Consider the following 24017-nt stretch of genomic DNA (forward strand, 5'->3'; position numbering starts at 1 on the left):
CCCGCGGGGCCCGCCCCGGAACCTGCATGGCAGAGGCGCTCCCGGTGCTGCTCCCGGGGCACGGCCTGAGGCCGAGGCGTGGGACGGGAACGGGGCGGGGGACCGAGAAACGCACACAGGGACTGCCCCATGCAGCGTCTGGGGCGCTGTCACCCCTGGGCACGGTTCGGCGCGGGGACCTCAGGGCCCCGGAACCTGGTTGCGCGGTTCTGACGGGCCGCCGGGGACGCGGACCCGCCGCGCCTTGCGCCAGGGCGTGTCCCGGAAGCGGGGCCCGTCCGTAATGGGACGGCGGAGAGAGCGGTGCTCCCGGCCCACCCCGCGGTGCTCTCTGAGGCGGGCGGAGGGGCGGCGATCGCTGCGGGCGCGGCGGGGCCATGTCGCGATAGCGGGGGAGCCTCTCCCGCCGCGGGTTATGTAAGCGCGGCCGCCGCGGGGCACGCTGGGAACTGTAGGCGCGTCAGCGCGCCGCCTGCCACGCGCACCCTCCTGGGGCACGCCCCGCCTCCTGCCGCGGGGGCCGCTGGGTACTGTAGTCCGTTAGCCCTGGCGCGCCGCGCGCCACTGCCCCGGCGGGACTACGGCTCCCGGCGCACCCCGCGCGCGCAGGCGCGGCGCGCGGCGCTGCTCGCTGGTAAACAGAGCAGCGCGGCGGCGGCGGGCCCGGGGCGCACAAAGGGGCGGCGCGCGGCGCTCCGCGGGCTCAGGCGGCGCCCATGGCGGAGCCGGGCGGGGCTGCGGCGCCGCCGGACATCGACCCCGACTTCGAGCCGCAGAGCCGCCCGCGCTCCTGCACCTGGCCCCTGCCGCGGCCCGAGGCGGAGGCGGGCGGCGCGGCGGGCGCGGCGGAGGAGGGAGCGGGCGGCGCGGCGGCCGCGGGGCCCGGGCGGGCCGAGGGGGCGCGGGCGGGCGGCGCGGCGGCGCGGAAGGGCGGCTCCCGGCGCAACGCCTGGGGCAACCAGTCCTACGCCGAGCTCATCAGCCAGGCCATCGAGAGCGCCCCCGAGAAGCGGCTCACGCTGGCGCAGATCTACGAGTGGATGGTGCGCTCCGTCCCCTACTTCAAGGACAAGGGCGACAGCAACAGCTCCGCCGGCTGGAAGGTGCGCGATGGGCCGGGGCGGGAGGGACGGAACGGGCTGGGCGAGCAGCGGCCGCGGAGGCGCCTCCCGGTGCCGCCCCGAGCTCACCTGTTGCTGCTGCCCAGAGCCCGGGCGACAGAGCCGGCCCGAGCCCCGGCGCTGCAGCCGCAGCAGCCGCTGTTGTGCGTGGCTGTGGCGTGGCTGCGCTTTGCGTTGATAAACTTTTCCCGGACCGGAGCTGTTAAGGGGCTGTGTCCAAGTTTCAGTGCAGGGTGAGGTACTGGTTGAAGGGTTTGTAATCGCGAGGCCGCAGTTCTTCGTCACGTGACGGTGCTGAAGCTCAGGATAAATAACTGTGTCACAGCCTGCCTGGCGTTCGAGGGGCTCCCCTCGGAAAGGGTGCTGTGTCCCGGAGCCCTGCACGGGCCGGGGGCCTCTGCTGGAGTTAAGGGAAAGCTCCATTCTGCTCCGAAGGCTCGGCGTGATCTTCTCCCCTCTCTCTGCAAATAGACGTGTGCTGAGTTGTGTTAAAAGGCTGAAGGCCGTTTCAGTGCGCTGCAGGTGACGGGCGGCTGTTCTCATTCTCTTCAGCCAAAGGAACGCCAGCAAAGAGAAAGGGACACGTGAGAGCTGCCTTGGGAAACAGCCCCTCAGCCCGTCCTGCTGCACCGCGGTGGGTGCCATGGGGACTGGAGGCTAAACAGTGTGATTGCAGCTCTCACTGCAGACTGGAATTACGCTCTTGTTTGCAGTATTAGCAGTTCATCCACGCTGCAGCTCCGTGGGAGCTTGAGCCAGTGTGGTTTGGGCCTTCTGTGATCCCAGCCATGTTCCATTGCTGGTGTGACTGAGCAGTAAGTCAGCACAGAGAGTTAATTTTGAACAAAAAAAAATTAAAAAGGCTGTTTCTGATAGATTGTCTTTCAGCTGGCTCTGCTCTCTGAAGGGGTTCACCAGGTGATTGCCTGAGTGCAAATGTTTTGCTCCAGAGAGTAGAGAGGTGGTGAGAGGGATGCAGCTGTCACAGCTTAGACTGGCACGGGTCAATACAGAACTTTTCACTTTTGCCATTTATCTGGCCCACTGACAGTTCCTGGAGGGTCCATGTAGTTTGACTAAAATGGATTATTTTCTTCTTCTATTTGTAGGTTGAATCCTCTTTATTAAGTTCTGACTTTAGACAGTGTTTGGGTGCATTTTCTCTCTTCAGAGCTGCTCCTGTGTGCAGTCACATCCTTTTGACAGTGTAAGGAACTGATGCATTTTCTTTTCAGGAATGTGTCTCCATCTGCTTGGCAGTAGTGCCTGATCCTTCAGTGTGGCTTCTGAAATGCTCCCCAGATACCCTGGTGAAGGTGGAATGTGGTGAGGGTGGAATGTGGTGAGGTGTCCTGCTGGGCCAGGTGCTGGAATAGGTGGACTTCTGGCTCGATTCAGCCTGGCTGTTCTTTTGTTATATTTAGCCATGTGTAACAGTCCCTGGTTTTACTCTGTGTTTTAGTATCACTTTCAGAACACTTAAAGGTAGATGTGAGTTGCAGAAGTTCTTCATGAGGATTTGTGGACACACAAGAGCAGGGTCCCTGCCCAGATGCTGTTGCAGCTGTTCTGTGATTGACTTTTCAGTGTGAAATGTGTTTGTGGTTTTTCAGCATAGAATAGGCTAACTCTGACTTTAGGAGGGGAAGAGAAAGAAATTTCTTCCCAAGAAAGATGAGGGAGGGCAGAACAACAGAACTGTGGTGGGAATCAGCCTGTCTTATGATCAAGGCAGTTTAAAGCCCTTGACTTTAATGAGCAAACAGAAAACCATGATAGAAATGCAACTGAAACTGTTGAAATGCCAGGGGAAATTCTCATAAAAACTTGTTTTAGTTTTTAATAATTATTTTCATAGTTTGAGTTGGTCTGTAGGGGGTACATGGTTAATCTTACGTGCCCAGGAGAGACACAGAGGGCTGTGGTGTGTTCCCTCTGCTCCATTTTCTTCCTTGCTCACTCTCCAAATCCTGTTGGCAGAGCTTGGCAGGATGTGTGCCCATCACGTGTGGCCACAGAACTGACTTCTAGTCCTTCTTTGTGCTAACACACAGTTAATACAAATTTACAAGAGGCTTTGTTGGTTTTATGACTTCACTGTTTGTGTGAAGATGCCTCAGACAAAGGCAGGTCAGGCATTTACAGTTTTACAGATATGGAGTCAGTCAAATCAGTTCAAGTTGACCTTTGTGCACTTGGAGCAAAATTAATAGGTGCATATTTAAGACAGACTGAATAAACAAAAGATGTCTCTTCAGTGGAAGAGTGGACCTGTCTGGCTTTTTAGTTTTACTCTTCCTGGTTGTTTTTAGAGCTGTGAAGCTCTGCTTGTTTTTTTTTTCCTTTTCAATCTGTAGACTAAAAGAAAATCTTCCTGAGTTGTGTTAGCTTTAGTAATTTCTTGGTTTTTGACTGAATGAGTTTGGATGAAGGAGGTCAGTGTGGGGTTGCTGCCAAAGGCTGATGTAGCATTTTGGTGCGGTGCAGCTCTGGAGTTCTGGCATTTCTGTCTTGTTTGGGCAAAGCCACACTGGTAACGTGTCCTATTTGTGTGCAGTGCAGCTCTAATTGAGACTTTTCAATGAGTAATTAAAAGAAATGTGTCTTTCAAAACTTTTAATCTACTCAGTTAATATAAACCCCATAAGCTCATTGTTGCTTCATAATTACTTTACAGCTCTCCTACTCCACTGTACAATTGAGGGAAGTGCAGCTGTCACAGACTGGCAGGGTGTGACCTCCGTGAATTCCGGAAGGATCCGTGTTTTCGAGGAAGGTGGTGTTTGCTGTTCTTGAAGTGCTTCAAGCACCTTGGAAAGGGCAGATGTGCTGCCTGTGCAGTCTGTCCTTCCCCTGCAGGAATTCAGCTGAGGTTGAGAATTAACCAGCCTGCAAGGCACGAGTGTCCTGGCAAGGGTGTGTTTCGGGGCTCCTTTGTAATCCTCCCTTGGTGCTCTGCAAGCTGCTCTGTGGATAAGAGGATAATTCCTTCTGGTTTGGAAGAGAAAGGTGTTGAGGGTTTGGAATAAAGTAGAAGTGCATAAACCCTGCAGTAACAGCTCGCACTGATGGGCACATCCATGAGTATGAGCAAGTTTGGCACAGTGAGGAACAATATTAAGAACTCATTTTTCAGTGAAACAAACTGTGTATTCTTCCAAAGCTCTTTTCCTTTGTAGGAACAGGATGAACTTTAAAACCATTCTTTTCTCCTCTTGAAAGTACTTCACTGAAACAAAAATCTGATGTTTCCTCTGTGTGCAGCACAAAGGAAAATAAAAATGATTCTGCACTATTCTGTTTTTTGGGAGCTGCATCCTTGTACTTCCCATTTACTTCCAGAGTGTGCATGTATATTATATGTACATATGTACATGTAACATACATATCTTTATGCACATACTGACGTGCAACAGCCCAAGTAGTTGTGCTACAAATTAAAAATTACTAAATGTTGTCTGAAACAGCAAGTGTCATTCATGTGGAAACTTGTCCAGTGTTTAACCTTTATTAGAGCAGGCGGCATTTTCCTGAAAAGCCTCCCCTTGCAGGCCTGAGTTACGTGCTCATTGCACGTAGCTGATACTGAGTCTTGAGCAGATGGGCCAGGAGACCTGGCTGAGGGCTCAGTCACAGAGTCACTTGGCTGGCTTTCACTGCCACAGTGCTGGCTCTGGGGATCCCCAGCCTCAGCCAGAGCTCAGGATATCTGATCTCCAGGCAGAGCATAGAATCACAGAATCATAGAATGGATTGGGTTGGAAAAGACCTCTGAGATCATCAAGTCCAACCCTTGGTCCAACTCCAGTCCCTTTACCAGATCATGGCACTCAGTGCCACGGCCAATCTCAGTTTAAAAACCTCCAGGGATGGGGAATCCACCCCCTCTCTGGGCAGCCCATTCCAATGCCTGAGCACTCTCTCTGCAAAGAATTTTTTTCTGCTCTCCAACTTCAATTTCCCCTGGCAGAGCTTGAGCCCATCGTGCCCCCTTGTCCTATTGCTGTCTGTGAGAAGAGACCAACCCCCACCTGGCTGGAACTTCCCTTCAGGTAGTTCTAGACAGTGCTGAGGACACCTCTGAGCCTCGTCTTCTCCAGGCTAAACACCCCCAGCTCCCTCAGCCTCTCCCCATGTGTGAGCATGTGCAGAGCTCCCTCAGGCTGGAGCAGCTGCTCATCCCCTGCTCCTCTGAATCCTCCGTGGAAGAACAGGCCAGCAAACCAAAGCAAGCCCATCCGTATTCTGTCCTGTTTCTGCTGTGCTACAGGTGACAGACTCTGCCAAGCCATCTTCATGTAAGAAATTATGTGAGTACTTGTTTTGGTAGAGTTGAAAAGTTTATTGGTCATTGTTGTGTTGATGAGTATTCAGACAGCTTTGGGGTGTTTTTTCTGTAGTCAGATCAGCAAATAAGCAATGATCCCTTCCTACAATAGTCACACTGGCTGTTTCCTTAGATCTGCTGGAGTGTTCTCATGCTCTTTAAGATTTTTTTGACTCAGATTTGTCAGAACCTTAACTTCGTAACTTGAACAGGTAAGGGCCTTCTGGTGGGAGCACTGGGTTGGCTTTGACATTTGGCAATGATAATTTCACGATCACAGAATGGTTTGGATTTGGAGGGACCTTAAAGATCATGTCGTTCCAATCCCCCTGCCATGGGCAGGGACACCTTCCACTAGACAAAGCCTCGTCTAGCTTGGCTACCAGCACTTCCATGAACCAAAAGGAAACATAAAACTTGACCTCAACATCTTAGCACTGAAGAAAATTCTACCCAACCTTCAGCCTTATGCAGGTTTGAGCACAGGGGAGGGTCAGTCTGGGAGTGTCTCTGCTGCAGAGAGCTCTGACCTTGCTCTGTGAAGAAAGCAGGCAACTTTCTGTGACTCTGCTGAGAAAGCCCATAGTGTTTATTCCTAAGTTAACGTGCCTGAAAGGATATAATTCCACACTAAATCTTTTAACATTAAAAATGAAGAAGAATTATGTGTTCTAAATTGAATGGGAATAGTGATGTCATTGCTGTCATCATTGGTACTTAAATTAAGTCCAGTTACTCTTCAACAGTGCTGCAGGTGCTGCTTCTCATTACGTTTGGTTTGGTTTGGTCTCTTGGAAGTTGCTGCCCTGCAAAGGGGAGGGAAGGTCTGGCTGTTTGAATCCAGGGGAGCTGGGGGTGGGTGGAAGCTGCTGGACTGCTGCCATTACCTCATATGGCCCCAAACACATTCCTGTGGTGGTGGAGATGTGCTCAGGCCTGGAAGCAGGAGATGTTTTGTGTCTCAGCCGCTGACAGCCTGGCTGGGATTCCTTAAAGCAGCGGGGGAATAACAAACAGAAGCCGAATGATGGTTGTTCAGGTGCTGTACTGAGGAGTCCAGCAGGGAAACCTGAGGAGCTCAGGTGTCTGTTGATATTAACAGGCCCCTTCTTGCAAGCCCTGGAGAATTATGAAGTACAAGATTTGTGGGTTTTTTTCATTGGAAGCCTTGCTGAGTGTAGTTACCCCCCTCAAAAGTAGGGAAGAGCTTGTCTTTCAGCAAAAATCCTTCTGCCTCATGCAATGCCAGTCAAATTACTTAAAGATTGTGCTGCTGCTTTCCTGCTCCCTGCCAGCTTGTTCTGGAAAGCTGCTTTGCTGAAGGATTATTCCCTGCAGCACAGCTGAATTTTCCAGGCAGTCCTCAGAGCTGGCTGCTCCTGGGCCGCTGGTATTGCTTGTTCCAACAAGTTTCTTCTGCTCTATCTAATCCTGAACAGCTTTTTTTGTATATGGCTGCCTGTCTTGTAAACTTTGCCTCAGTCTTTGGTTTTCAGGGAGCTGTGATCATCTGCTGGCCTCCCACTGAAAGATTAGAGAAAGGAAAATGTTCTTCCTAAGATAGAGATCCCAGTCTGCTGAGCTCGGCGTCTGTGCTCATGTGTGTTCTTTTGGAAGGGGATTGCTGGGAAGTGTTTTGGCTCCCTGGCTCTGGAGCAGTTGTTTACTTGCTGGTGCAGAATCTCTACAAGGAAGACTTTTTCCTGAAGCCCTTGAAGCCAAGTGGCCGGGTGAGTGCTGAGACAGGCACTGACAAACACAGCAGGCGGAGCCTCCTGCTCTCGCAGCCTCCCAGGAATGCCATGGCAGGGATAATTCGGCACAATTACAGGCCTGGCTGTGGAACATGGCCCTGCACTGGGATGGGACCATGCTCTTTGTGTGCCTCCGAGGCAGTGAGAGTTTATTACAGCAGCTGCTGTGATTGCATATCTTGGCTGCCTTTTTTTTTTTTTGTCTCTCATTCTTGAGAGAGGCTTTAAGAAATCTGGTGCGTCTGGTTTTGTAGCATAAACTTGAGTTTTCCTGGGAGAATGGCCAGGAAAGGATGGAAGCCACTGTGTCTCCTGGAAGGATAATGTCTGTGTCTTGTGCCTTTCTCAGTGTGGCTTGTGCTTGTCCTGGAGTGCTCTGCCAGCACAGGCCATGCACAAGGGCCTCCTGCTCCTGCCACATCAGTGCTTAGAACAAAATGTGTCACAGGAGGGTGAGTTTAAGCTCATCTTTAGTGTGAGGAACCTTAAAGTCTGAGCAAACCATCCTGAATGTCCTGACCTGCTCTGAGTCAAACCTCAGCTTTATGGTAGATAACTTCATCCTTACCTCACAGCTGTGTAGTCCCCTGGAAGGGCTGTCACTGGACTTCAGTCTTCTGTGTTCACTTTACTTGAGTATTTCCCGTGGTATCCTGGTGTCTGTGGCAGTTGTCCAGAAGGCTGGCTGGGCAGGATAGTTACTTGGTTGTGCTCCAGCTGCTGTGGCTGATTCCCTGTCCTGAAACCAAACCATTGTTCAGTGCTGGGCAGAATCCACAGTAACACTGGTGGTGTGGGACAGGCCTGGTATGATGCTGAGATGTGTCCCTGTCCTTAAAATGCAACCAGGAGATTTGACCAAAGAAGATTTGATGTTGTGGTAACTGAGATTTAGAGGACAGTTTGTATGTGCTGCTGAGCTCACTTCTGTGGCTCGTCCACATATCCTGCTTTGTGCACACAGGAATTGGGACCTTGTGAATGGTCCACCCTTCAGTGTACAAGAAATATCTCTGGCCAAACTTTACTTTTTCAATGCAGTCTGTCCTTAATTTCAGACTGGCTTTGTCTGAGTATGGTTTACAGGAATCATCTTTGATCTGTGATGGATTTAGAGACACAGGCTGGCATTTTTTTCACAGCAATACTTTAACATACAGCCAGAAGCACCACTGTAAGGTACCTGAATAAACAGCAATAACCCACCCCTAACTGGCTGGGGAGGTTCCTGAGGATTTGAAGGATTCCTGCCTGTGCCTCTTCCTTCAGGTCATGCTTCCTTATGATCAAAGAGTTACAGAATCAAGACTGTGTGTTTTGCAGGTGCTCAGACCAGCCGGGATCCTCCCACACTGCTGAAGTTGAGCATCAGAAAGTTAACGTCATCTGTATGTTTCTGGGTTGAGTTGCTTAACATCAAGAAAGGAAACATGTCAGGGTTGCCTAGGTGACTAAACTCTTGTCATTTCCTCTCCTGTCAGGTTTGACTTGCAGTTCTGTGATTATTTTAGCATAATTGATTTGTTCCTGGCTCTCTCAGTGATATCTGAGGGTGCCCTCCCTATGTTAAGTGTATTAAATCATTCTGGCAGGTGCATTCTTGTGCTGTCTTGCAGCACCCAGGCTGGTAGGTGGGTTGATTCTGTTGTGTTTTGGGACACCCTGGGCTCCAGTCTGCAGTTTGTTCTGCCTCCAACCACACATTCTGTTCTTTTCCCTAATTTTCGGTGCTTCAGCCCCCCAGTGAGGCAGTTCATAGAACAGACAGAGATAAAACAGGTGGGAAAAGTAGTTTTGAAGGGAGGGTAGGGCTGCTTTTCGAGTGGGTTTGCTCTCTGAACGAGCTCATAGAGTCACAGATGCTTTTGTTACGGAAGGAGGAGAGTTTGAAAATGAGGAAGGAAGGAGTGGCACAGCATTTACCTTTTTGTGTAGCTCTGAACCATTGTGTCAGTTTAGCAGTAACATGTTAAAGCACTTTGAGACTGGTTCATAAAAGGTGCCACACTTCACATATCTGTGTTGATGTGAATCCTAGCCTTATTTCAGTATGTCTTATTTCAAACTGCTTTTCAGCCAAAAACATGGAAAATTCGTTACTAAAATTGTCCCTTCTGATACCCGGAGTGGTGCTGATTTTCTCGAGGTTTGTGTCACTGAATTGCCTGCACCAGTGCAGAGGCTTTTGCTGACACAGCAGTTCAAGCCTGGCTTTGACATGCACGAGAAGAAAACAGGTCATTCCTGACAGAATTGCATGTTATCATGAGCTCAGAGGCTAAAAAATGAAGAATTAGTGACAAGCTCATGATTCTTGTGGGTGCAGAAGGTGTATTCAACTTTATGCACGTTTACCTGGGAAAAGGGGTGGGATTCTTTGGGAATGGAAGCAGCAGCTTTCCAGGAGATGGAGTACCAGTCTGAATTATTTCTTTCAAGACTTGAAGGAAAGGAAAGCTTTGTTTGGAGAGGAAGGCAAAATAATAAAGCTGTGTGAGAGCACTGACTGACACATGTTCCATCAGGCCCTGGCTCTGCAGTCACTCTCCAAGTAAGAACATTTGTATTCTTTGATACTGGTTGCAACAAGCAGCCAAACTTCTCCAAAACCTCAACAGCCAAAGGTTAAAATGAAAGCTGAGCCAGGATGATTCTTGCATCTCCTTCCCTCCCCATGAAAACTTGCAGCTTTGCCTGAATTGTTTGTCTATATCTACGTGGTTCTAGGACAGTACTTTGGTGAGGTGGCCAAAATTAGCACGGCGAGGACTTTTCCGAGAGGAAAAGGGTGTGGAGAGGGAAAGCAGCAGACAGGAAAGGACTGTGTTGAGAGTTGGTGGAAAAGGATGATAAAAGGACGGTTAATTTGTTCAGAGTTAAGAGAATATGCATGAAAGCTGAAGGCTGTTACACAGATTTTTGTTTATATGTAGATGTTGTTCTTGGAGCTCTTGGACCCCTGTTGTGCTCCCAGTGCAGCACCTTTTAATGATCTGTAATTTGACCATCTGAGTAAATTTAGTGCAAACACCAAACAAATGCACCACACAGGCTTCAGGGGAAGGTTATGGAGGATCTGTTCAAACAATGAGATTGTTGCTGGGGAGTTTATCAGCTGCAGGATGAAAATTCAGTTTTATGATGGTGTTACAGATACGTTAGCTTGCAGTTTTCAACACAGCCAAACCAAAACAGGGAGCTGGGAGAGGCAAGGAATGTGTGTCTTGCCAAGCGGAAAGATGGGAGAGGCTAAAACTGGCATGTACTGTGTGGGAGTGCAGAATCCACTGAACATCTTACCCTGTCAGAAACACACTGAGCAAAGTGCCCTGCCCCCCTGCAGAGGGAGGCTGCAGTCTCCAGGATTACTCGGGCTCTTGTTCCTCAAAGTTTCTCTCTCATTTCTCAGGTTTTGGGGTGGAGATGGTAGTGGGTCTACTGAATTAGAAGTGTTTTGCCATTTCTCTTCTCCCAGTCTGTTTGTTGATTCACTGCTGTGCTTGAATCTGACTGAAAACTACAAGCTGGCAATATAAACATTAAAAACTTCAACCGGGCTTATGCTGGGGAAAGAGGGTGCCATAAGGGTGGGAACAGCATTAACTCAAATTATTATAACTATTATTATAACTACCTGAAGGGAAGTTCTAGCCAGGTGGATGTTGGTCTCTTCTCCCAGGCACTCAGCAACAGGACAAGGGGAGCTCAAGCTCTGCAAGGGGAAATTTAAGTTGGAATTCAGAAGAAAATTCTTTCCAGAGAGAGTGCTCAGGCATTGGAATGGCCTGCCCAGAGAGGGGGTGGATTCCCCATCCCTGGAGGTTTTTCAACTGAGATTGGCCGTGGCACTGAGTGCCATGATCTGGTAAAGGGACTGGAGTTGGACCAAGGGTTGGACTTGATGATCTCAGAGGTCTTTTCCAACCCAATCCATTCTGTGATTCTATGAAATTCAGGTAGGCTCATGTTGAAATTACAAGCTGTATTTGAGAATTTGCTGGCATGTGTGATATACTTGCTTTTTGCAGGTTCTGGATGGCCTTTAAAGGTCTCTTGTGTTAGTATCTTGCTAGTTTAAAGCTGCTAGTTGTGGTTTCACCCCTGGTATTGGAGTGAGACACGGCACTGCTTGCTGGTGCTGCCAAGTGTGTTCAAACAGCAACAGCAGGTTATTATGGGTAGGTCTTCGTTTTAACTTTCTTCTCTGGGTACTGTCTGAATGAGTTTATGCTTGTGAGATTTCTGGGTGGGAGCTGTGTCAGCTGTCAGGTCCTCACAACTTGTGGTTTCTATATTTGTTTTTTTCCAGAACTCTATTCGACATAACCTGTCCCTGCACAGCAAGTTTATTAAAGTCCATAATGAAGCCACAGGGAAAAGCTCCTGGTGGATGCTTAATCCTGAGGGGGGTAAAAGTGGAAAAGCACCAAGAAGAAGAGCTGCCTCCATGGACAACAGCAGCAAACTTGCAAAAGTCAGAGGTAAAGCATCCAGGAAGAAACCTCCTCTTCAGTCTGCACCAGAATCCTCTGCTGACAGTCCTGGCTCCCAATTTCCTAAGTGGCCTGGGAGCCCATCCTCGAGAAGCAACGAGGACTCTGATGTGTGGAACACCTTCCGGCCTCGGACCAGCTCCAATGCAAGCACCATCAGTGCCAGGCTCTCTCCGATCCTGACGGAGCAGGATGACCTCCATGATGAAGAGCTGCTTCCTGCTCTAGTGTACTCCAGTGCATCCAGCAACGTTCCACCAACTGTGACCGAGGAGCTTGAGCTCATTGATGGGTTAAATTTGATGTCTCCCAGCTCAGCTGTGCTTTCTACCCAGCAATCTGCCTCAGGTGGTCAGATCCAGAGAGATTCCAGCTTTGCCTTGCAGAGCCCAAGTGCAGCTGGTCAGACTTTTGGCAATTCCCTGTTTAACCCTGTTGATATTTCACTGCAAAGTTCTGTCAGCCATTTCTCTGCCCCTCAGACCTTGGAAGCTCTTCTGACACCCAGCTCTCCACCTCCAAGGGATGTTATGATGACTCAGGTGGATCCAGTTCTCCCACAGACTGGTAACAGGATGAGCAGCCGAACTCTTCTGCTTCTGGGTGGACAAGCTGCCCAGAGTAAGATGAGCTCAGGCAACCCCCGAGGAAAGCCTGCAGAGCAGCAGGCAGAGCCAGTTGGTGCCAGTGTTTTGCCATCAACACTTCCCATAGTGACATCTCAAAACACTGCCAGCATCACTAGTTTGAAGGCTCCAGTTTCTGCAACAGCTGCCCAGTCAGTCCAGCTGGGCAGTCCAGTGCTTCTTTCATCTGCCAGCCCTGCTCCCCTGGGATTGAACCAGGACAGGCTGCCCAATGACCTGGACTTTGACATGTACATGGAGAACCTTGAATGTGATATGGATTACATAATCAACAGTGAACTCATGGATGGAGAAGGACTGGACTTTAATTTTGAACCCATTCTGCCTACTCCCAGCTATCCCAGCACCTCGCAGGCCTCCAACCACACCTGGGTACCAAGTTAACTTCAGGAGCACAAAAAGGTAGGTGCAGTTGTGTAAAATGCTACAGCTCTGTAGCCGTGTCTGGGATTGTCCTGTGCCCAGCTCTGCAGCAGTTAAAGGTACCTCTCTGGAAGTGCAGGTGCTCTTTGAGTAAAAAGCTTTTGGAAGAGCCACAGTCCCCTTTAAAAGGAGAAAAAGCTGTGTAAAGGTAGGTGGATTTAACTTCCCAGGTAATCAGCTCCTTTATGAAGCAGAACAGCTACCTGAATGGAAATGCTGTTGTCTCCTGTCCCCCAAGATGTCTGCATCACAGGCCATTGGTCTCTGCCAGGCAGTGCCTACAGCTCTGCAGTTGACATGTGCTGATTCCATAAATAAAGATGTGGTCCTGTATGTATAGAACAGCTGAACTGAGCTGAGCACAAGCTGTGCTTTCATCCAGGTTATTATTATCCTTGCAAAATTTTCCAGTATGTGCAGAAGCAAAGCATGTCTGTGTGGTGACTGCCTCCTTTGCCCTGTGTGTAACAGGACACAGGCCCTCTGTTGTCACACCTTCTGCCCTGCCCGTATCTGGGGTAGTGTCTGTACAGTCTGGAAAGCTGCTGCTTCAGCAGTAACTGCTGAATTGCTTGTGTACTCATTGTTGGAATGGGAAACAGGAGTCTGTGGTGTGGATAGAGATGGAAGGAAGGATGTGCTAGTGCTGTCCCATGCACAGCAAAGCTGCTTCTCCAGCAGTTTGTCATATTTGCACAGAGCCAGTTTTGCAAATAGTGTATTTGAGAACCAGAGTTAAAAGTGTCTTATTTTCTGAGTTCGTGACACCCTGATTTGAACCATTTTAACCACTGAAGCAGTAGAAGAATTAGGGAACTGGAGCTGCAGGTGCACCTCACACTGGGAGCTCCATTTGAAAATGGTCAGACTGGAGAGTGGGCTGGATATTGGTTGGAGAGTGTAAGCCTTGCCAAGGATATTTCCTTTTCAGGAGGCAGGTGTTAGTGTTGCCAGTTCAGCCCCTAATACTGTGCACCTGAGAAGTCACAAGTTAAGGACAAACTGCAGATACTGCTGCATTTGTGGGAAGCCCTTGAGTTTCAAAATCATGGACACTAAAATTATCATTTACTGCCTTAATACTCTTTCCTGGGCATCTGGGTAGCTTGGAGGTCATTGGACTAGGTGACCTCCGGGGGCCCATTTCAGCCTAAATTTTGTGGTGATTGCTGTTGCTGCTCATGCTGGAGAGCAGATGTTAAGTGAAATATTTTTCTGGTTTGCCAGTACAGCCATTCTAGATAAGTGTCTGGGGTGTAGGTGAAGTGCTGTCCTGTGAGCTGGTGTTACTTAAACCACATGAACATGTTGATGCACCACTGTGTGCTGATTTTTTTTTAAACACAGTTTAACTCCCACTTATTTCCAGTCACATCCCACTGCTGAGGGTTTCATTTATCAGTAGCACTCTTCTGTCTGCCTAACAGATCTCTTTGCTGCAGAGAGAGCAGGATCAGTCAGGTTTTCATGTTTTGTTATTGGAATTCTTTTGTAGTAGTGTAAGTTTAATTGTGCACTTGCTGAATTATTGACTGTCTTAATATCCCAGCTTCAGGTGAAATACGAAAACTTGATGTCAAAGGCAAATTTGGTTCATAAAACAGTGGTATCCTTCATTGTTGGGACTGTTACCAAGTTAGTGACAGAGGCTGTGGCCTTTTGAAATGTTTCCACTGGATATTGTTCTGAGCTTTTGTGTTGTGGGTTTTTTTTTTGTTGTTGGTTTGGTAGGGTTTGGCTTTTCGTTGGTTTGTTTCTGTGCCACACTAGGGCAGGCTGTTATACTTGGGGAATACCTTGGCTTTTGAGGGATGAGATGTTCTTCACAGGAGTGTTTTCAAAGCATGTGTCAGCTATCCTGCACTCCTGGGCTGGGTGGACAGGATCTCTCCCTACAGAATAGCAGGTATAGATTATTTTTGTAGGAGTGTAAAGCAGAGAAGCTGAGGGACAATATCAAAGGGTAGGTTCTAGTGCTGTTGAAGATGTGGATATAACCAAATGCTTGAGAGCTCTTAAAAACCTGGTGATGTTCTTGTTCCACACTATTACTTCGGGAATTGCTCAATCGAAACAGAGGAGCTATCTGATGTTAAACCCCCTGGATTTACTTTGTTCTGTACATGAAGTTGAAGTCATACTTTCTCGGAAATATGCCGGACACGTGTTCACTGGAGGAGGAGTGAGGTCTGGAGCAAGTTCTGAAGCCCTATTGTGTTTGAGCAGAGAGCGTGGCTCCCTCGTGCCCCCCTGCTCTGCTCACAGCAGGGCTGCACTGGAGGAGAGCTGACACCCTGCTTACTGAGCTTTGCTTCAAGCCTTTGATTCTATCCTTAGATTATGTTTGCCTTTTCTGAGCTTTGCAAAGCTTTTCTGTTTAGCCTGCGTGCAGGAACCCATGGAGAGGGATGAAGGGGAGCTTTTTCCCCAGAGCAGAGCAAATATTGTGCACAGCACTGCCAGGACAGGGGGGTGGATCAGGTTTCTAAGGAAGGGGGAACAGGGCAGTGTGGAGAGAAACAGGAGTGTTCTGGGAAAAGAAGGCAAAAAGTTTTCTCAAATTATGAGTTCTGAAACCTGCAGACATCAGTCTCTGTGAGGAGGTCAACACTGTGTCATTTCTCCCTTATTGCAGTGAGTTCCTGGGATCTCTTTGGAAATCACTGTTCAGGAAAAGCATGACTGCTGCTATATATTGCTCTGGTGTGGCTGGCCTTTTTCCTTTCATATCCATACTATAAATGTGGGTTTTTTCCATGTTAAATTCACATTGGCAAAAGCTACTCCTAAAGTTGTCCTGGCTCATCTTGTTGCCTTTTGGGTCACTTAGGGGTATAATGTTGAGCAAAACCTGCTCATCAGTAAATGACAGCAGTTACACTGATTTGAACAGCTGGAATGAAACTAAACTGGGGAAATATTTCTCTTTGTAGCCAAGAGAAGATCTTTAGAAATAAGTGCTTGTTCTCTCTGCAGCACTCAGGAGGACATGAACTAGCTGGTGTTACCTGTGGTGCTCAAAGCTCCCATGACTTTATCCCCTTTCTGCAAGTGAAATGCCAGAGAGCTTGTCCACAGCTTCCCTGGCACTCTGTTTGAACTCTGCCTGTGTCTCTTTACTTGGAGATTAGAGATCAAACATTGAAACTCTGCCTCTGCCCAGCAGCAATGCAACACCCACAAACAGAGCTGTTGGCTGCAGAAGGAGAAAGTGAGCATGTGAACACTTTCCTTGAGTAGGAAAATACAAATTCTACAATTTCTCTTGTCTGGTAACTCCATTGTAAACCTGTTATTCACTGGATAAGGCACTAGATATGCCAAGCCAGAGTGACTTAGAGGAGTCTTAATGAGCAAGGTCATGGGAAAGGAGTAGCTACAGCTGGAATTAGACCATGGCACGCAGGTGCTCAAACATTGGCAAGGACTCATGCCTTCAGCACTTACTGTAAGTGCCTCCATTCCAGTCACCAGACGTGTGGGTGCCCACCCAGCTGTGTCTGAGCCACTCAGGGACTTCTTCCTGTGTTCTATCTATTTCCCTGTTGTTCAAACACTAGTTCTTTGTTGGCCAGAACATTAATAAATAAATAAAATCCTCATCAACTTGCAATTTCCCAAAGTAGCCTGTTGATCTACTTCTGTTTTAAATTACTGTCTTTTCTTGTTCAGGGCTGATTCCCTCTTGTAATTTTTTTTTCCCTTTTCACACGTTTATTTCATGCTTACTATTACTGAATGCAACTGAGGAAGTGCCCTACATTTATCTTGCTGTTCTGCCTTCCAAAGTGGATCACAGACCTACAGTGGAGGTTTTATGTCAGTATCTCAGCCATATTCCAAGGCTTGTTTGAATGAGTTGTGACAGCATTATTGAGGTGAGACAGCAGACCTGAGATGGGACCTTTAGACTTTTCAGGGACTGAGATATCTAAAAATGTTTAATTACTTGTAGGTAGATACAGGACTTCTTTAAGTGGATCAGCATTAACAGTTTGTGTGTATTCTCTAAAAATCTGTATTTCAGTCTTTCCCCTACCAATTGATATTTGTATTTAAGGTGAAGAGTAATTTTACTCTTTCTTGCTGCCTTCCTGCAATGCCTCTGGTGTTAGTCAGGTCCTTCTTTCACCTTCCTTATCTTGCAGAGCTTTGTGGGTGTTGGCAGCTTACAGGAGGAGTGCTGACTTTTACCTTTGTGATTTGGTTTTGTATTTGTGTCAATCATGCTCTGAAGGTTGGAGCTGAGCATTTGCATCTTCCACTTGACTGTTGATCAGGGTCTCTTGTGGCCTGTGTTCTGTAGGGGCAGATTGGTAGAAATTAACTCCTTTTCTATGCACCAAGGATTCCCACTGAAGCCGAGATCTAACCAGTCACTTTATCTTTCTTCTTCCTAGTGTCCTTCAGGTTTTGAACATTGGGTTCTGACTTCACTTCCCACCCTGGCAGAGGAGAGAATGGAGCACGTTGGATTCAGTTTCCCTGCACACCATGCCTTGGGCAGAAGGGGCTGCCCATCCGGGAAGAAGGGGCAACCTGCATCTGGCTGCAAAAGGAAGAGTTTAAAAGTAATAATCCTGTTATGTGCCATGGCTCTTCCTACAAACCTGACCCTGCCTTGGACCATCTGCAGAAGCCCATGTCCAAGAGGAGCCCCTGGTAAAAACCTCAGCCCGAAGACTCTGTGACAGGCAATAGCGTTTTCCTGTGTGATGAGTTGGGTTTGCTGGGGGAATCTCTCACTGGCTGTCCCCTCTCTGCTACGGCAGAGTCTCCCAGTGCCTCGGACTGGTGAAGGGCTGGCTCTGCTCTCACTTGGCTTGCCCAGGGGGCAAAGTAGTTGGACTTCTTGATTAAGCCACCAGATGTGCACTTGGTGTCCCACAGACTCACAGAGGATTTGGAGGGAGCTTGTTGGTGGAAGCCCTGTGGGCAGAGGGTGTGCTGTTCCAGGGGCTGGTTTGTGTGCCCATCATCGTTCTGCAGGGAAGGGTGGCTGTGCTAGAGGAGGCTTCCTGTTGTCCTCCTCGGTGGAACAGGAGGACACTTGAGTTTTCACTGTGCCAACTGAGCCCCATTGAATCAGAAGCATGTTTTGAGAAGTCCCTATGCTGTTCTCAGCACTTTCCTGATACACCAGGCTGCTGTAAAATAAGCACAGGTGCTCGTAGCTGTTTCTGGGACATAAAAACATCATTTTGGGTTTGTTTTTTGATCTGTCTTGCTACAGCAGCGAAATGGAAAGCCTGGGTGTGGCCTTAACAGAGCCCTGGTTGCTTTTCAGAAGGGCATTTTCTATAGATGAAATATTTTTTTACTAATCTGGGAACTTTCTACAGTGAATATAAAGCCAATGTAATGTGTGTCCCTATTATGCATCTCTCCGTCTGAGAAGGCAACAGAGACAGACTGCTTTTTCCGAGCTGTGTTAGGAACAAACACATTTGATGTTTGATAATGTAAATGATTGAGGAGAAAAGAATTGGCAGGTCCCTGTGGTTTCAAACCACCTTGGGGAAGAGTTGTACATTATTGTAATCTATGTGTAAAAGTAGGTGCAAATTACCTAGAAGCTTTTCTAAACCTTTTTAAATATATATTATATATTTTAATTGAAAAACGAGATTATTGGATAAAAAGAAACAAAACCCATTTGCTGCATCTGTCCCCTTGATACCAGATAACACTACAGTATGGGAGGGGGCAGGCCTAAGGCATTTTGGGACAAGAAGCTGAAAATGTCACTGGAAAGGTGGGAAGGGCACTGAGGTGTGACGGGAATGGTGCTCTGCCCAGAACAGGCGGAGGGTGGGAAGGTGCCTGGCATGGCATTCAGCCGCAGCTGCTCAGTGCGAGCCTCGCTGGGCACTTCTGCCAAGCCAAGAGCACGACGCGAGGGAATGCTAATCATTAACAGCTCGTTCTCAGCTAATCCGTTAAGTAGCTGGCCTGCAGCTGATACATAGCTCAGATTCCCTGGTCTGCTAAGGAGGTGGTGTGGACTGGATCATGCTGCATCTGCTGACACTCCATAGAGCCCTTGTGGAGGGCGTGATCAAGTTGTATTTGGGAGCTCAGGTTTTGGTTTCTGAGGGGTTTTGTTTTCTTGCTGAAGTTTCTGCTACTGCTGGGGAACTTGAAGCCTGTAGGCTGCTCACCCTCGGGGGTGTGCCTGGGGTCCTGCTCTGCCTCTGTGTTCTTGCAGGACAGAAGTTAGGGGTCAAAAGATGAGTTCAGAGCATTACCTGGCACGTTCCTGTCACTGTTTTGGTGTTTGTAGTGGCAGGATCTGTGGGAAACATGGTGTTTTCGTGGTGTTCTGGTGGGCCTGGCCTGGCAGAAAGACTCTCCAGTCTTTTCTGAAGGTGGCTTCAGTTCAGAAAGTTTGTATCATGCAGTGCAATGGGGCAAACTGTTTTACCAGCTCTGTTTTCATGGGCTTCATTTTCATTTGAGTGGAGATTGGAATAGGAGTGGTTGCCTGGTTACCTGCAGCAAGGAGCCTTCAAAAGTCTTTTCTTCAGCCATCAGAGCCATTGAGTAGTTTGATAACCTTTGCTTTGAAGGCAGAGCTCCCAGTGATGTTTCAAATTTAGCCACAATCTGCATGTCTGGCCACGCCTCTTTGTAACAAACAAAACAAAGAGGAGCTCCTGAGCTGGGAGACTCCAGGTGTTGCAGACTCCAGCGGTGGATGCACATTCTCACTGGAGTTAATTCATTACACAAACGGATGGAAACCTGTTCCACAAACACCTGGTGGCATGTGCCACACATAAGAATGGACCATTCTGAGCTGCAGCTAATAGAGCTGGAAGGATTTATGTCACTTGGCACATAGTATGCTACCTTGTCAGCTTGGGTCCTGAGGGGAAATTGATCCCATGAGCTACAGAGCAGGTTGGATGGCTGCCCGTGCTTCGCAGCCATGCCTCAAAGGACAGGACACCACTGTGTGTGGTTGTGTTACATGTGAATCTCTCACTCATTTCTCATGAAAACAGAACACAAAGCTACAGGAAGGACAAAACTAGTAACCAGTGCTTCAGACCTGCAAATCCATGGTGAGCCATTTCTGGCTGGGTTGGTCTGTGGGGAAGAAGGGCTGTCTTCAGGCTGTTCCAAAGTGTCTCTTAACTGTGACAGCACCAGGAGCTGGCCTGGTCTCTGTCTGCACTTGGGCAGCACCCCAGGGAGATCTGACATGATCTCAGCTAGTACATGTCCTCAGCCTGTTCCATCTGAAGGAGATGCAACACCAAGACTCATCATGGTTGGTGCCCTATAGTGTGAGTTCAAAAGAGATCCTGTCCTTTGATTAAGGAATAAAGCACTATCTGTTTTTTTTTCATTCTCCCAGACCAGACTTCTGGGGAATCACCTGTCCCTGGGGACCACACTGGAGCCAGGAGCACCTCTGGCTGGAGTCCTGCTGTACCAGGCTGCTGACAGTGATGTTCCTGCCTTGCAGCAGTCCTTGCAAGGGGGCTTTCTATCTCCTCAGCACAGCAGGAGCTGTCAGTGGTTGAAGAAGCCTCAGAGTGCACTAGTACTGAGCATGGTGTTTAAAAGACTCATGGAGTGCTCAATGCACCATGAATGTAATGTTGCAGGCTCAAGTAGGCAACTTACCTTCTCTTTTGTATGTTTAGCAGGATAGCTTGTATTGTGAGCACAGAGGTCAGGGATGCAGAGAATTCAGGAATTCTACAGACACTTCTTAAGTAAGTTCATTTTCATAAACCTCGAGCTTTTCTGGTGTTGGGTATTTCCTCATAGGAGACAGGAGACTTTAAAGTTCCTAAACTACTGCTTGCTGAAAGGCTGTACCTGGCAGGAGGTTGCTCAGCATTTGTCCACTCTTGTATTCTTGCTCAGAAGTGTTTGCTACTGGCTGCTGCTGCAGGTGGGGTGATGTCCTGGTGGCTCTTCATTCTGCATTAGCACTGCAGGCCCCACACTGGTGGGGCAGTTTTTGCTCTAGGGAAGGATTGCACTGGGATTTTGAGAGCAGCTGTGAGCTGGGTGGGAAAGGGAGGGACCAGGGACATGGGAGTGATGCTCCTGGGTAAGTGCCTGAAGGGAGTGGGCAGGGAAGTCTTGGCATGAAGCCTCACTTTGTGCTGTGTTCTTGTCCTCACTGAGCTTGGGTAAGAAGTTTCTCCATCTTCAGAGGATCAAATGCCATCTTTCACAGTGTGAAGCCACCATGCAGCTCAGGGCCTCGAAGGATCCAGGTAACTAGGCCCATGGAGCTTAGTAGGAGGCAGACTTGTTGCTTTTATTTACACCTGGGTTTAGCAAATTGCTTGAGCTTTCTGTATAATTTAAGCATACTTTACTATGCTCCCAGCTTCATGTGAGAGCCTGGAATATTGAAAGCTTCTTGAAGTCCTTAATTTCCCTTGTTGATATGTCTAAAAACATGTCATCCTTACCCTGGGCTGCTTTAAAAAGAAGCAGTCGAGTCATCCTGGTGAGAAGGAATGAAGCATTCCAGAGCCTGGGTGTATTCATGAACAAGTCATAATAGAAGCAAGTAGCACTAATCAGCTTTTCCAAAGGAAATGCCTAGAAAGCTTTTATATAGATCATAATTTGTTAATTTTCTTACTTAGTTGCTTATTTATAGCCACACTCAAATGCTCCAGGGCTAGCCGTGCTCCAGGATTGAGAAACCTGTGTCTAGTGCCATGGGTAGGAGGAGTGCCTTGGAAGTGGTGTCCTGGAGTGTCACCAAAATGTGAAAGTTTGGACTCATTATAACAAAAAAATTCAGATCAATCAACTTCGGGACATGAGCATGAACAGGGATAGCTTAGGATTTGCCTCTGTTGCATGTCTAATGAAAAACATGTTCTAATTAATGTGGGGAAAAGCAAGCAAGAGATGAGTTCTGAAGCCTGAAAGATCTGTCCATGTGAAAGCTGGGTAGCGTGTGGTAACCCATCACCACAGTGCTCAGCCTCCAAGAAAGGGATCCCCTCTCTTCACTAGTCTTTGTCTTTCCCTGCACCCTGATGAAAAACTATCTCTGGTGGATCAAAATCACAGCTAACACTGTAGTGTAGAGCAGGGAGAAGAGGCAGCAGAAGCTGAAGGTGAAAGAGCTGCTGGTGTTACATTTATGGTTCTTTGGCTCAGGCCGTGTTACGGGGTGTGGTAAAACGGGATGTTCACAGCTGCTGGTGTGGGGCTTCCCAAGGTGTCTTGAGAGGTTTTGCTATGTAGGAAATAGGTTACTTGTCCTGAAAGGAGCCTTCTAATAAGGCATTGGGGGTGGTTCTGTGAAATGATGCTTCCAGCACAGTGGAGTCTTCACCTGGTGTGATCCTGGGAAGGGTTTCTGCATTGCTAGCACAGATGTCTGCTGCACACAGGGCAGGCACCACTAGCTGACATAGTTTCCACCCCATTCCCTCTGCATTCTTTCACCCATTTCTCACAATAAACTTTTTTAGAAAATAAACCTCTGCTTTTGTTTGCTCTCTGTAGCAGTGTAACTTCTGAACCATTACAGGCTCTTTGTTACCATCTGTGCTAGCAAGACTGTAGAATGTGCTAGACTAGGGGGGAATGTTTGAAAAATAAAAACCTGTAATCCTCTGCTCTGTGTCTAATCCAGTTTGTTCTGTTTCCTGGCAAGGACCAGCTGTTTTTCCTTGACACTGTCTTCTTTCCACTGCACTTCTCACCTGTTAGGCCCACCCTTCAGTGAAATGCCCCTTAGTTGGCCGGAGGTGGAAGGGTTGCCGTGTGACAGCAGTGTGGAGAGCCCCTCGCTACAACTTACTGGCAGTTTGTGGGAATCTATAGGGTGCCAAGCCCTAAAACTCATCCTGGGGAGTTTTAAATTCTGCAGGACTAGTCTAGAGTTGTTCTAACCCCTTTGTTCCTTGCCTTTCTAGACCTGAGTGCGGAAGGTGACTGTTTTTTACAGCTGCATTGTCATCTTTGCGTGTCAGCAGCTCTACCTGTTATCTCTGGGAACAGAGAGATGGATTTGCTGCTACTCTCTTCTTTCAGCCACCCAATTCACGAGCAGATGCTGACACATAATTAGGACAGATAAGCACGTGAGTGAGCTTTTATCTTTGCTTACATACTCCAAATCCTCCATCAAAAAAGAAAGGTTACTACAGCTGTGGAGCATTTTTTTTTGTATTAGAAGATAATGGCTTGAAGCTGCCCATTAAAGGGGATATGAATGTCAGAGTGTAAGCTGGGAGCTGTTTGTTCCCTGGGACAGCTCAGAGGCCTCTGGGGAGGAGAAAGCTTCAGTTGGGTACCTTAAAAGGGTCCTCCCTTGACATAAGGCAAATAGTAATGCAGATACAGTCTGAGCCAGTGAAGCAGCTTGTGAGGACCATGCTGGAACCCTTGAGTCTAAAAGCATGGCTTTGCAGCGGGTCTTCCTTCTTGCAGCTGGGGTGAAGCTGGAGAATGTGTGGTTCCCTCTGGTCTGGGGGTGCTTTGTGCACCACAGCCTGGGAGAGGTCTTTGAGAGGAGACCAGTTCAGAGCCTCAGTCATGTTGCTGTGAAGAGGTGGCAGGTAAGATCTGAGGGAAATGAGAGGAGTGTAGAGCATGGGTTCCACTGGCCTGGTTAGACACATGGAGAGCAAGTCAGAGCTGTTCCACAACTGCTGAGGATAAAGGCTTGTTCATGCAACTGCACAGTATGGGTACAGCCAGAAAACTTGCATTTCAAAGCCTTGGATACTCAGTATTCAATAATACCTGATAACACCATTATTTTTCAATAGTATTCTTTACAAAAGTTCATGCAAATAACTCTCAAGGGGTCTTCAGGCTCCTGCTTCAAGATTTAAGCCAATCTCCAAAAAGGGGGGATTTGGAGAGGATCCTTAGGGGAACTGTCTGCCCCTCGTCTGTTCTTGGACACTTCTTGGGGCTTCCTGCAAGCAGATAATGGTAGATGAGGTTGGAGAAACAAAATGCTGAGGGTTTGCAATTGTTGACTGGATCAAAGTGGATGGGTTCAAAACTTGACATAGGACAGGGGACCGTGCATCGCCCCAGTGGCATTAACACTTTTTATGCCAATTTGAGCATTGGCCTCTGATGTTTAAGCATTGCCAAAAAGAACAAAATGCAGAATAGATGCCAGGCTGGGACCTGGATGCCTTAGCTCAGGGTTGATTTTGATACATGTGACACTGTCTTCAGTAATCACCAAGAGTCCTGCTGTATTCTGTCCTAACAGTTCTGTGGGTTCAGTGCACCAT

General features: G+C 48.2%; 1 protein-coding gene across 1 annotated transcript; it reads left to right on the forward strand.

Moving 5' to 3' along the window:
• The first annotated feature begins 622 nt into the window (after positions 1-622).
• Positions 623-22369, forward strand: FOXO4 (forkhead box O4). The gene is made up of 3 exons (XM_071569261.1): positions 623-1103; positions 11512-12744; positions 17166-22369. The coding sequence occupies exons 1-2, from the start codon at positions 717-719 to the stop codon at positions 12724-12726; spliced, it is 1602 nt and encodes a 533-aa protein (XP_071425362.1). The 5' UTR covers positions 623-716; the 3' UTR covers positions 12727-12744; positions 17166-22369.
• Positions 22370-24017: the final 1648 nt, after the last annotated feature.

Source organism: Pithys albifrons, chromosome 14 (genome assembly GCF_047495875.1).
Source record: "Pithys albifrons albifrons isolate INPA30051 chromosome 14, PitAlb_v1, whole genome shotgun sequence".
Classification (NCBI taxonomy): Eukaryota; Metazoa; Chordata; class Aves; order Passeriformes; family Thamnophilidae; genus Pithys; species Pithys albifrons.

Coding starts and splice junctions, on each gene's coding strand:
- FOXO4 (XM_071569261.1), top strand. CDS start 717: ATGGCGGAGCCGGGCGGGGCTGCGGCGCCGCCGGACATCGACCCCGAC. Junction 1,104..11,511: donor ACAGCTCCGCCGGCTGGAAG/GTGCGCGATGGG, acceptor GTTTTTTTCCAG/AACTCTATTCGACATAACCT.